Genomic DNA, 12,501 nt, shown 5'->3' on the forward strand with positions numbered 1-12,501 from the left:
GAGACTCATTGACCATATAGTTCAAATTTTTATTTATTTATTTGGCAGAGATCACAGGTTGATGTAATATTATTCAGCAGAAGTAGTTCAGTAAACTGTAACAGAAAATGTCATCTAAAATGTGGCCACTAACTTGGATGGCCAACATTTTGTATAGGTTTACCTTTATCCTTTTGTGGTTCTTCTAGTTCAGTGGTACGCAAAGTGGGGGGCATGACTGACTGAAGGATAGAACATTTTTAATAAGTACATAAATAATGGCTAATTTAACCCTTTCAGGACCAAGTGTTTTTCAGTGGAATGCTCCCCCAGAACCAGGCGTTTTTTGGCTGTAGTTGACTCTACTCCTATAAAAATTCACTAAAAATCCTTTTTTTTTTTTTACAGTAACTTCTTGCAAATGGTGTCCATTTTTTTCAGAACACTGAGGAACATTACATAACAGTACTTCAGAAACCATACAAACTTTTCCAACACCAATTTTATTTTTTTTCCTCAAAATAAATATTTATAAATAAAATACTGAGCCAAGTTACTCATTTCATTATTATCAGTAATGAGGAAAAAAAGTACCCGATACATTTAATTTATGAAATATTATATGCTTATATCCACTCGTTTCTTGATTAATTATAAATGTTGTAAAACATATATATATTAGAACGTATATTGGAACATTTATTCCAAGTAAAATACATCAGATTTACAGTGTGTGTTTGTTTTTGTTTTTTTAATTCGCTTTAAACAGGTTCCTGTGATGTTTTGTGTATTTGCTTTTGTCTCTGTGGGCTGCTGTGAACTGTCTCTGCCCTTTAGACCCCAAATGCCCCTCTCTGACGTCACACGAAAAAAACCAAACTACCAGGAAGTGAACGTCAGTCCCTCCTCTATCCATTGATGTGTTGTTTCAAGCCTGTACCGCAAAGTATGGTGGCCCTGTAAGTCTAAAAAACAAAGTGCTTTTTTATCGTATTTCCACGATCACGGCCCTAAAAGCCCACTTCAGTATGATCGTGTTAACACGATCCTGGTCCTTCTAAAGAGTTAATCAGTTATCACCTTTTCAAATGAGCCGCTGATGACCACTCTATGACTTGTAAAACTGGAGAAAGGATGTTTTGAAGTGGCCAGTGTCACTGAAACTGTAGTGAACAGAGCCAAAATGGCGGCTTCCATGTATGGGGCAAAAAAAAAGCACTAATGTTTAACAGGTCTTTTTTTTTTTTTTTTTCCCTGGATTTAATTTAAATCACATTTTTTCCCTAGATTTAGCTAAAAGTCCAGATTTTGCTAAATACGTAAATGTTAAACACATTCTTAAGTCGAAGTGTAGCGCAGCTCTGCAGCATACAATGTCATATCAAACGCATCAATGGGCATTGGCTTCCATGTTAGGGGTGTGCACACCAGATCAGAGCGAATAAAAATAAATAACATAAATAAATAAACAAACAAACTATTGATTTAAGTGGAGTAATGCACACCGCAAGCGAAGTGAGCAAATGTAGAAATACATTTGTTATATTTGTATTTGCGCTACGCACTGTTCGCGTCACAATGGACCAATCAGAAATAAGGTCAAAGTGACTGTCCCTGTCTTGCTCAGGCAGAGTACCACAGAAATAAAAAAAAAAAAGACGTCAATGAGAATTTAATTATTAAAGGTGAAAAATATAATGTTCTTCATGATGCCAGTGTCAGTGGTTTATAAGCACACACTGGTTTTGTATTTCTATAAAATGACGCGTCTTTTTTAATAAGTTGATGGAATTTTTATTAATAATCACATTAGCTCTTTTAACAAGCCTGTGGTATTCTCGAAACTTTTTTTTAGTGTGGCGTACCCATGCTCTTTCTTTGTGCTTTTATTTCGTCTCTGCAAAAGGAGAAAGGAGTCTTTCCTTTTCATGACTAGCTACAGTTTTTAATTGCTGAATGATAATGTGTTGCAGATTTATCTGGTAAATGTTTAACAAAAAAAAAAAAAAGTATAGACTGATTTTGAATTTGTGATACGCTTATGTATTTAGCTAAATCTGGACTCCTTGTTTTTAAGGAAAAAATATCCGATTTTACATGAAATCGGGAGGATGGGAAATGCATTTATTAAACAATGCACTTTCTGTGCGGTGTTTGTTGTGGTGCCTCCTAATGTGTACATTTTGCTTAATACTTTCAAATGGAAAAAATATTGCTCAACACATGGTTTAATGTGGCATGAAGACTGTTGAATTATTTAGTAATGAATAACAATGACCACAACAGAAAGCTTTAGCTAAATTTGGTGTTGGTATTCTAATTTTAATACACAAGGTAAAAGGGGGAGTGTCTTTTGAATTAGCAGGGTGTCTCATTTTCGAATTTAGTGGACTCTATTTACAAAACTACTTTTAATATACTGGCTGCTTGAGAAGCTTAGTATTTCAGTGTATTTCAGTGTCTTTCTGCGCCATGGCTGAAATCTTTTTGCAGTGCTTTTTCTGTTTTGGAATGTACTTTTTTGTAATTCTCTTGCCATCAAATAACTTTTACTGTACGTCACCCTCCTGTTTTCCTTTACTGTAGAATGAAGTGCAATAGGGCACAACAGATTACAGGGCTAGGTACTGGAATATTACACTAGTAGTTTGAGTTGTGGGTTTTAAGAATATTTATAATGGGTTTCATAAATCTGTTGTCAACTACAGCATTCACCTCAGTACACCTCCGTTCTGCTTTTCACTGGGAAGAGAAACTACCACCACACACTGAACTGATTCTGTCCGTCTTAAATCTGCTGCTTTTTAGCTAAAGCGGGACATCTGTATGTACTTGAACAAATTAGCAATCCAGTAATTTATGTTTTTATTTTTCCTCCTGTATTTATTGCATGAGTATTCATATTCAAATAATTTAGAAGCCAGTCATCTCTGTCCTGCATGTAAATTAATTTGCTATATGTACATACACATTTTTTGTATAAAGAAAAAGTAGTAGAAAATTGTACAGTATGGTGGAGTATTTTGTGAACACAAAAACATTACTGTATCGAACTGACCACTTTCAATATATTCCCTTTCATCTTGACGGAGCTGTAATCTAAAACAGTCTCATCCAAATGTAGCTTTGATAATGTTTTTTTTCATTTGCCAGGTGAAGTTCTATTAAAGTTGGTGACAGTGTTTGAGAATATACAGTGCACAGCAGTATGTGGAAACATACAGTACAGTAAATCCATCCTTGCATACTGTACAGTATGTTAAGGCAAGTGCTCTGAAAACTAGTGTGAACAACCCCAGCTTTCAGTCCATTTATTCAGCGCATCGGGTCCAATTTATTTTCACACGCGCAGTTTATTTTAGACGCGCTGTTTTAAGTTGTTTTTTTTCACAGCAAAACAGGTTTAAAAGGCACTGCATAATCAACAGGACACTCAGTACTGCATCTCCAGCACCGCCCTTGTTCGCTGTATTTTTCACATACCTCTTCGTGGTAGTGCATACCAATTAAATCATCTCCTGATCACTTGTTTTATCACCAAACTCATCAATAATGCGATCCAAGTCATTATTTTATTACTATAACATCTAAAAAAACCTCTGCAAATGTCTGTGAAGCAGCAGCAGCTATCTTGTTTGTTTATGCCCGTGTTATCCATGTGGTGCCAGGGCTATCTGTATTCATGACATACGCCCCTTTTTTTCAGCTCCTATCGGTCTCACTCGGCCTTTGAATGGTTTTCTTGGCTTTTTCCGGAGAAAAAACGACTAGAGACCTGTTTTTTACGTCTTTTTTATGGTGTCGGACAGAGTCCAACATTGGACCGGAAAGGGAAAATTGCAATGTCAGACCAGGTCCGACATAGAACCGCAAAGGGTTAAGAGGTGGGCATGTCAAACATGCTTCCTATATCATAATTAAACAAGGGTTGTGTGTGTGTCGGGTGGGGGAGTCTGGGATTATTTTCTCAGTTGTGTTGAACTCTGTGTCTGACACAGCTGGGCAATAGGGAATACTGCTGGCCCATTGCTGTGCTTTGGGTATTGAGTCTTGATGGTCGATTAGAGGTTAATGGGATAAAGTAGGGGAGAGGGCTTACTCTGATTGGTTCCTTGGCCTTGGGTAGGCGTTCTGAGATGGGAGCAGATGGCAGTAAGATGGAGAGTGGCTCCTTTTTTGACTTGCTCAGCTGTTAAGGGCTTGAGGAGGAATATGCAGGACCAAGTAGCCTGGATCCTTTTTTGGTTTAACAAAAAAAAAAAATGCTGTATCCCTGTCCTGATTTTTAAGCAGGCTATGTGAAAAGACTAATCTTAACCCAAAAAGCAGATGGTTGACAGCTAATCAGTACAAATTACTTTTAAAAGCATATCCATTAGAGGTTTGGCTGCAGCCATAGACATATTTGCTCATGCACCCTCATGGGGGTTTCTACTAGAAGCTACTGAACAGTGAAAGCGCATGGTTGCGGTTCTGTGCTAAGCTCACTTTGTGTACATACCATTGGATTGGTATTGCCCTTTTTAAAATGGTCAAGTATGTATGGATAAGTACTGTACCTGCTCCTGTAGCGCTATCCATTTATAAAGCATCTACCTTTTATAAAGTGAAATATATGGGTACATGCAGCTCCCTCTCTCCACCCCCAATTAATTGAAATAAAAAACAAACAAACGACAGTATCGCAAGGCAGGGTGTTAATTGCACGCTTCAGCTCTCTATTGAGCCGGGGTGACACTCCTGAATGCAATAAAAGAAGGGTGCGCTGAATGGAACCGACAGGCCTGGCTGGGGATGAGGAGAGCTCTTTATTTCCATCAGCAGCAGATGCCCCACTTCACTGGAGCATTGTCATGTGCAAAAGAGTTCATGAGCCCAGCATCCTCTACAGCAGGCTCGGTCAGGAGCAGACAACTGTCAATTTCAGACCCGGTTGCGACCCGTTTTTAATATTGGGCCTAAGAGCTACTTTTGTTATTCAGTGCGGCAGGAAAGAGGAGGTGACATTTTGTGCTTTATTTTTTTTTTTTTTGATTTTTTTATTGACAAGACCAATACAGTACCTTTCAAGCAGAGTAAGCTTTGGGATTTTTGCTGAGAGCCATGTTGAGAATTATTCAGGAAGACAACTGAACCATTTGTCCAGATTAAGATATAGGTGCCTGTTATTTCCACCTTAAATTACTATTAAAAAAAAAAATGGCCTTATTTTTTTTAATGGGTTAATACTGTATCAAAGGAGGAAACTAAATGTAAAATATATGCAGTATTTGTCTAACGCATGAACTTGGCAGCCCTTTCGTCATAGAAGTTTTGATGAGAAAGATTAACTGTATGCTTGTTAATCAATTTGTGTTGGTGCCTCTGTTCAAAAGATTCCATAGTGAGGGCTGTTATCCTGAAACACCCTGGGACTGTTACAGATTGTTTTATTTGTCAGATCCTGTGAAAGCTTTCATTTGTGCTTACAGGATTACAGGCTGCTAAACTAAGTGTGCAGTCTGTTGTCAGGTTAGCTGTTTCCAGGCAGAATTCAAACTTTTGACCTTTTCATTGTGCTCCTGTACCTATTGGGTCACCAGTGACCTGAAGGATTTTAAAAACTGTCTGCATCACCTCGGAGCCTGTCCCAAGTGGAGTATTTAAACATGACGAAAACGAATGTCTTTGTTGTGTAGCTGTGCAAAGCCAATATTGTGTAAGTCATAGTTTTAATATAATGTTAAATATTGAAAGTTACAAATAATTAAACTAATAAATAAAATAGAAATGGCAGCTTTACTGACATCGGTCTGCTTTTGTGCTTTTCAGTGTCTTGGCCATATGAATCAGTTTGAAAGCTGGGTGCTCGTGCAGCATTGTCTGCTTAATCCTTGGTTGACAGTGTGTAAACAGAAAGGCGACTGGTTAATCCAATGTGGTGTGATGGAACAGTTGTGGCGACACACCATCGTTCTCGGTTTACATGCCCCCCCCTCCCAAAAAAAAACTCGTAGAAAAAAAATGCTTAAAGCGTACATGATTTAAGTGCACGCGATCAGTACACATTATTTTTCATGCCTGCTCAGAATCAGAGTGGGCAGGAGAGAAGAAAGTGGTGCTATCAAGTGAGTGCAACAGACAGTGAACACGCAACCGCCCTGTATCCGCCTGCTAGAGAGGTGGGTTCTTAAGGTTAATTCATAAAATGGCATTCCAACAAATTAGATTTCTCTTCCTCAGTAAATGCTCTGCCCATTGAAGCTGCTGCCTCAGTCAGGGCAACTACATACAGGAAAACAGACGTACTTGGAAATACTGAACTGTTTAAAACCTGTGTTTATACATTTGCTTTATTAGGAGGCCTGTTTTACAATGTACGTACATGTGTACATATTTATGGGATGTGTTCTTAAACCAGATTTGTTTTTTCTTGTAGGAGAATTCATTCCCTAAAATAAAAATTACACAAGCCAGATTGTACAGCCGCCTTTTGATAGATTACCAACCCCAGCAAGCTTCTCCCAGAAGTATTTCAAACATCACACACACTAAGAAAAAAAAAAAAAAATCTATTTCTTAAACTCAAACTTGCTTTCAACTCTGAGTTCTCTAGAGACTAATATTGCAGCACATACAGGTACCCCCTTTCCTTTCTTTCCTTTTATCAAAATGAAAACAGACATCATTCTAAACTCACTTAATCACATTGGCCTGTGATTTTGGCTCTGCCTAAAAGGGTTTGGCAGTAAATCTAGGGTCAGATTCCTTTAAAAAAAATCCTCTCGACCAGAACTCATCTGGAAAAACCTTTGTGGGATTTGGCAACTGTTCAGTAGGGTTTGTACATGCTTATTACGCACCATTGTCTAGATGTTATGACCCTTTTTCAACCACATTTTAAAAGGTTACAGTTCCAATTTAATTTACATGGGGCTCCAACTAGTAGTCTACTTGGCATACGGGTAGAAAAAAGACAAACACAGAGGTGTATCTCATCTGCACACTTGGGGGTTGAAGGAAGCCACAGGCTTAATCTAATGGCTCAGTGGGTACACAGTTGCCTGTGAGCAGACTGTGTTGCAAGTTCCCCCCACAATCCACTACAAGCAACGCCTTGTATGTTAGGCCCTATTCTGGTAGTGAAGTCCCTCATGTTATCTTGAACTGATCTAGCAACAGTTTGCTCCTATCTGCGAGTCAGAAGATTTATTCTAATGTGACATTGTTTCCTCTAAGGTCGCAGTGCAAATTATTTTATAACACCCTGTCTCTGAGACCTCCGCACTGTCAGAAGAGCAGTGTCTCTCCAGGCTCCACACTCTCAATATATACATACAAAGGGTACCTGTGCCAGTGCTGCACAGGAAAAGTGCTTTAGTGAGAGCCTCCCCTGCAGTGCACAATGATTTAAATATTTAAAATACTAAATGCAAAATGTGCAGCAAAACACTTGATTGGATACCAGTGCTTCCACTTTCCATCTTGCTTTCGCATTGTCAGGTTCTCAAATCTGAATATGTTTTTCATGCCTCATCCTATTTCAAATGGTCTTAATTATACACCTAACTAGTGAAGCACAACTGTAAAATAACTGCTTTTATTTTAGCACCAATTTGCTTCTAAAACCTTTTGAAATTAGGTGTTTGTCTAGAAACAGAATTTAGTTGCCAAATGTTCTGTTTTATTTGGACTAAAGTGTCTGTCTACACAGAATTTAGGTCCTCATTCCTCTACAGAGCCCCCTATAGCATATATAAAGAGACTAAAAGCTGTCTTGTTACCAGAGTATAACTCTGGCTGTTTTACACAGTACTGTACATTTAGCATTGACTGACGTATAAACCATCTGAAAAAAAAAAAGTAATATAACATGAGTATTTAAAGGACCAGCCTTTTAAACGCTACTTGAAGTACTGTGAATAAGGGAGCTCAGATTTCTACTGGTCCCCACAAGAGCAGCCACTCTCCTCCTCATTGTGTTAATGACAAAATGTTGACTTGTGTACTGTATTTGAAAGTGTAAATGTGTCCTGTACAGTACTAGTGTATTAACATACAATACCCACACAGTCACCGATCTGCTGGAGAAAAACTGCTTAATGGATTTTACTTCCAACATGGAAAATTCATTATGAAATGTAAAATTAAAAAAAGAGCAAAAAGCCCAGCTGGGATGGGTCTGGAATCTAATCTTTGCAAGGGGGTGGGGGTGAAACAGTAAAAGCTTCAAACATGGCATGCCTCTGGAGACTGTGTCAGTGATAGTACAGATCATGTTGTTGTTGGCTTATGGCTCCACTGGGAGTGATTTCAGCTCAGCACAGCCTGTGGGGAATGGATACCCTACTAGTGTGTGACATTTGAAGGGATAGGGGGATGTTAGGTAACAGATCCTGGTAAAGAATACAGCTGTGCGAGCGTCTGCTCCTGTAAGGCTAGGAGGAATGCATTTTCTCAGCTGTGTGCAGCATGCAGGGAAATGGTTGGCAATGTGATAACCAGCATGAAGCGCAGTAAAGATTGGATTACACAGGCTGACTTTTTCTTTCTTCCCTCCAATGGGTTGCCTTGACAATAAACTATTAAATGTTGGTTTTTGACTGGTTTGAATAGTGTGCTGCTAGTATTTTTGCATTTGTGGACCTATGGCATCTGAGCACAGGTTTAAAAACCTGGTAAACTAGTCAGTATGTACATTGTTTTATACCAACTTAAATACCTGTTCATTGTTTTTTATGAATGTTTTGCAGTCTCGTAATTCTAAAGCTCCATGAACAGGTCTGATTTCGTTCTTGTTTAATATTGTTAATATAAAACCATGTAGCTGGACAAGTACACTTCCTTTTTACTCAATTCATTTTATATACAGCAACAAATCTTTACGCATGTAAAACACATACGTACGTACGTGATGTGGTAAACTTACTTTCTAATCACCCTGTGTTTTTAATTTGCTGGATGTTCTTGGTTGCATACTATCATCTTTTCTGTCTATGTATAATAAATGTGTTTAGAATATACAAATTAAAAAAAATTAAATGAACCTGATGTTGTGTTGCAGGTTTCCATCTGAGCGGCACAGTGACGGAGCCAGCGTCCCAGTCAGACCCGGAGACTGTGTACAAAGTGGCCATCAGCTTCGACCGCTGCAAGATCACCTCTGTCACGTGCGGCTGTGGGAACAAAGACATTTTCTACTGCGCCCATGTGGTGGCGCTCTCGCTCTACCGAATCCGTAAGCCGGACCAGGTCAAACTGCGTCTTCCCATCTCAGAGACCCTTTTCCAAATGAACAGGGACCAGCTGCAAAAATTTGTACAGTATTTAATCGCCGCTCATCACACAGAGGTCCTTCCCACTGCACAGAAACTGGCAGACGAGATTCTGTCATCTAATTCGGAAATCAACCAAGTTCATGGTAAAAATAATACTAATTATTCTTGCTTTTTGCTCGTTATACCTGATTATGAATTGCTGCAACGATAGCTGTTTAACCAGTTGGATACTATTTTTTAAAGTTGATTTAATGTGGCATTTATGGGGTTTTTTTTTTGCTGAAATGGTTTCATTTTTGCAGAGTACCTTCATGTTTCTGAACTTGGCCTGTGCAGTACTATTAGTTAGTTGCTGCTTATTCTGCCAAATGGCCTGATTTGTACCTAAATATTTACTTTTCACTGATTTTGTAAAAGGAAATGAAGTCCTGCAACAACTGCTATAGATAGCCACATGTTTTGTCTTGAGTACTGGCTGTGCGTTGAGGGTGTAGAACCCCCTTCCCTGTGTGCATTTATGGTTTATATTTAAAACCCCCTCTACTGACATATGCTTTTCAACATTTCCATGCTGCAGATTACAAGCATGGGAGTAAATAAATCAAGTTTCCAAACCACAAAATCTCATCTGTAGAAAGAATAGCCAACCTTTCTTACCAATTTTACTAAAATGGATTTAAACCTACAAAATAAAGAGAAGACTGTTCACTTTTGCATTTAATTCCAATTTGTTTTTCACTTTTTTAATGTTGTTAAACTAGCACACAACTAAATACTGTACTTTAACCTGACTGCAACAGGAATTTTTTGGTTCATATTTATTTTACAGGGGAGTTTTTTTCTTTTCTTTCTTTACTGTTATATGAAACTCAGTGGCTGCTTTTATTTAGGGCGGAAATGGGTCTGTGCAAAATGAACCTGCTGTTTTTGTAGTAATGCACACAGGTTTTTGAATTGCCACTTACTGATCATTAGCAGATACAGCAATACACACAAGTCCTGTAAGTCCTATTAAAATATTGCCTTTGCAGTGAGGCAGATCTTTTATTCACACGCAGTCTTTAGCCAAATACAGGAAATATCTCGGTTGAAGTCTTAAAGCATTGGCTTTTTTTAGTAGTAAAATTCAAATGGAAATGTATTGTAAACAGATCCCTCATACCTGGTACTGTTCTTAGAATTTTAAGACACAACAGGTCGTGTTACCACAAATGTCCTAAAACAACACTTCTCTCCTTGAGTATTCAGGGGTGTGCAATTTTTGAAAAAAACTTGTTGTCCAATGGACAAAATGTTAGAAAATCTACTTGTCCCCTCCACACTGCATAAAACACACACACAAAAAAAGTAGAATTTAACTTGTAGGATTTTGGTTTCATTTAACAGTGAACACAGTCAATCAGTTAGTGATTAACAGGGCCGGATCTAGCCTTGTAACTTGACAGGTTCACAATTCTTCAAAATACACAAAAGGTTCCCAGTGACCCCACCTCACCTCAACAAATGTATAACATACTTTAAGGAAATGTTCCTTTCTGTGCAGTTTGGAACACATTGGCTAGTAAATGTAAGTAACATACTAAGAGTACAGCTGTAATAAGCAATACTTGGAGTTATTCAAATATAAAAATAGCTTCTGCCTGTTTTTTCCCCCACTCTTTCTCTATAAGCTGAATCCAACTCCTGATGTAGAGGCGTTTTTAGTTTGTTGCATCACCGATACAAAATTATTGCCAACTATTGCTGCTGCTTTGTGGAATTCTGATTTCTTTATTTTTTCTTGACGTTCTTTCAGTTTTGTCACTGCTGTACCCCAGATTTTTAAAGGGCTTGTGTGTAACCTGTCAAGTTTCTCTGCATTTTGTAATGGTTTTTCTACCAAAATGCACACAATATTTACAGGAGGCTCCATCAAATTCTGCAAAGACAAAAATGTTTTTTCTTTTGTTTATTTCTATTATATACTTATTTTTTTAACAGTGTACAACGTTTTACAGCTATTTTTCCTCATCTAACATCTTGTCCCATGATGGCTACCTGGAACACAGCTGCAGCAGGGTGATCCTGGTTTTATACCCTGATGGCTTTTTTTTAAAAAAAATTTTTTGGGAGAAACATTCTTTCTCTGCACCACTCACTGAAAAATAAATACATAAATTAATACATAAACACATTGCCATGAGATTTACAGTCTGTAACTTGTATTAATATAATAAAATATTGTACAGATAATGTCATATATAAGCATTTCATTTATATCATTTATAAACGTTTGTCAATCTTCATGTTTTAATAGTTTCACAAATCGATGGATTGTGCTTGTCCAATAAATAACTAATATCACTTCTGTTCAAATCTAGTAAAAAAAATATATATATTTAATATAGCATTTTTAAATCTAAAAAAAAAAATGATGTCAATATGGTAAATATCAAACTAGGTTAGCAACACTAAAATCGATGTATTTTTACCAGGGAAATGTTGTCTTTTGAAATGCTTCACAACGGTAATCTTTTTTTTTAAATCATCCCAACAAGCAGACGCTTGACCACAAAGTTGACTCAGAAATAATTTTATAAATTACACAACACGATTTTTTCTAATCCGAGAATACCTTCCCAACTTTTTTTTTTTAACTTTTGCATTTAAAATGTCAGCTTCATGCATTAAGCAGCATCACTTATTTGCTAATTTTCAAAAAATGTAAATAATACCTTAAGTTTTAAAAGATTAGTCTGTGCATTGCCAGAGGCGCTCTTGGCAGCCATTTTATTGGTTTCTTTGTAACCAATAGAAGATCAGCTTTTCCCACAGTAGCCAATCAGAAGTGATAGGGGTGGGACATAAACATTTTTTAAAATTGTTTCTGTGTATGTGCTAAACTTCAGCAATTCAGTTTTCAGAAACTTGCGTGGCTCTCTAAAATAAAAATAATTAAAAATCTGGTGTGTCTTTCTAGCAACAGAACGAAGGCAGGAAAAATAAATAAAAACTACTTGTCCGATGGGCAAAGTATAACGGCAAAACTTGTCCCTCACACAAATCTTGTTGTCTGGGGTGTCGGTCGATATGAATTGCACACCCCTGGTATTTAGTGATGTTTAATAAGGGAGTCTTGAGGAGTGGGATCCCAGTGGGATTAATGTACTGTAGTTAAAGGTGCTATTGAGAGTCCCTCTCTTCGAGTCATTAAAATAGACGCCTACTTTCAAACTTTACTGTGTTTATATACATTAGATTTCACAACTTACTATATCAACAGTCA

At 37.5% G+C, this 12,501-nt stretch overlaps 1 protein-coding gene across 1 annotated transcript in view; it reads left to right on the plus strand.

Moving 5' to 3' along the window:
* The window catches only part of LOC117417489 (zinc finger SWIM domain-containing protein 5-like), a 58,019-nt gene that overhangs the window by 32,389 nt on the left and 13,129 nt on the right, over positions 1 to 12,501 (plus strand). The window contains exon 2 of the mRNA XM_034029665.3: positions 9,023 to 9,379. Within this exon, the coding sequence (XP_033885556.1) occupies positions 9,023 to 9,379 (357 nt within the window). The remainder of the gene's footprint in view (positions 1 to 9,022; positions 9,380 to 12,501) is intronic.

This window comes from Acipenser ruthenus, chromosome 12 (genome assembly GCF_902713425.1).
Source record: "Acipenser ruthenus chromosome 12, fAciRut3.2 maternal haplotype, whole genome shotgun sequence".
Taxonomy (NCBI): Eukaryota; Metazoa; Chordata; class Actinopteri; order Acipenseriformes; family Acipenseridae; genus Acipenser; species Acipenser ruthenus.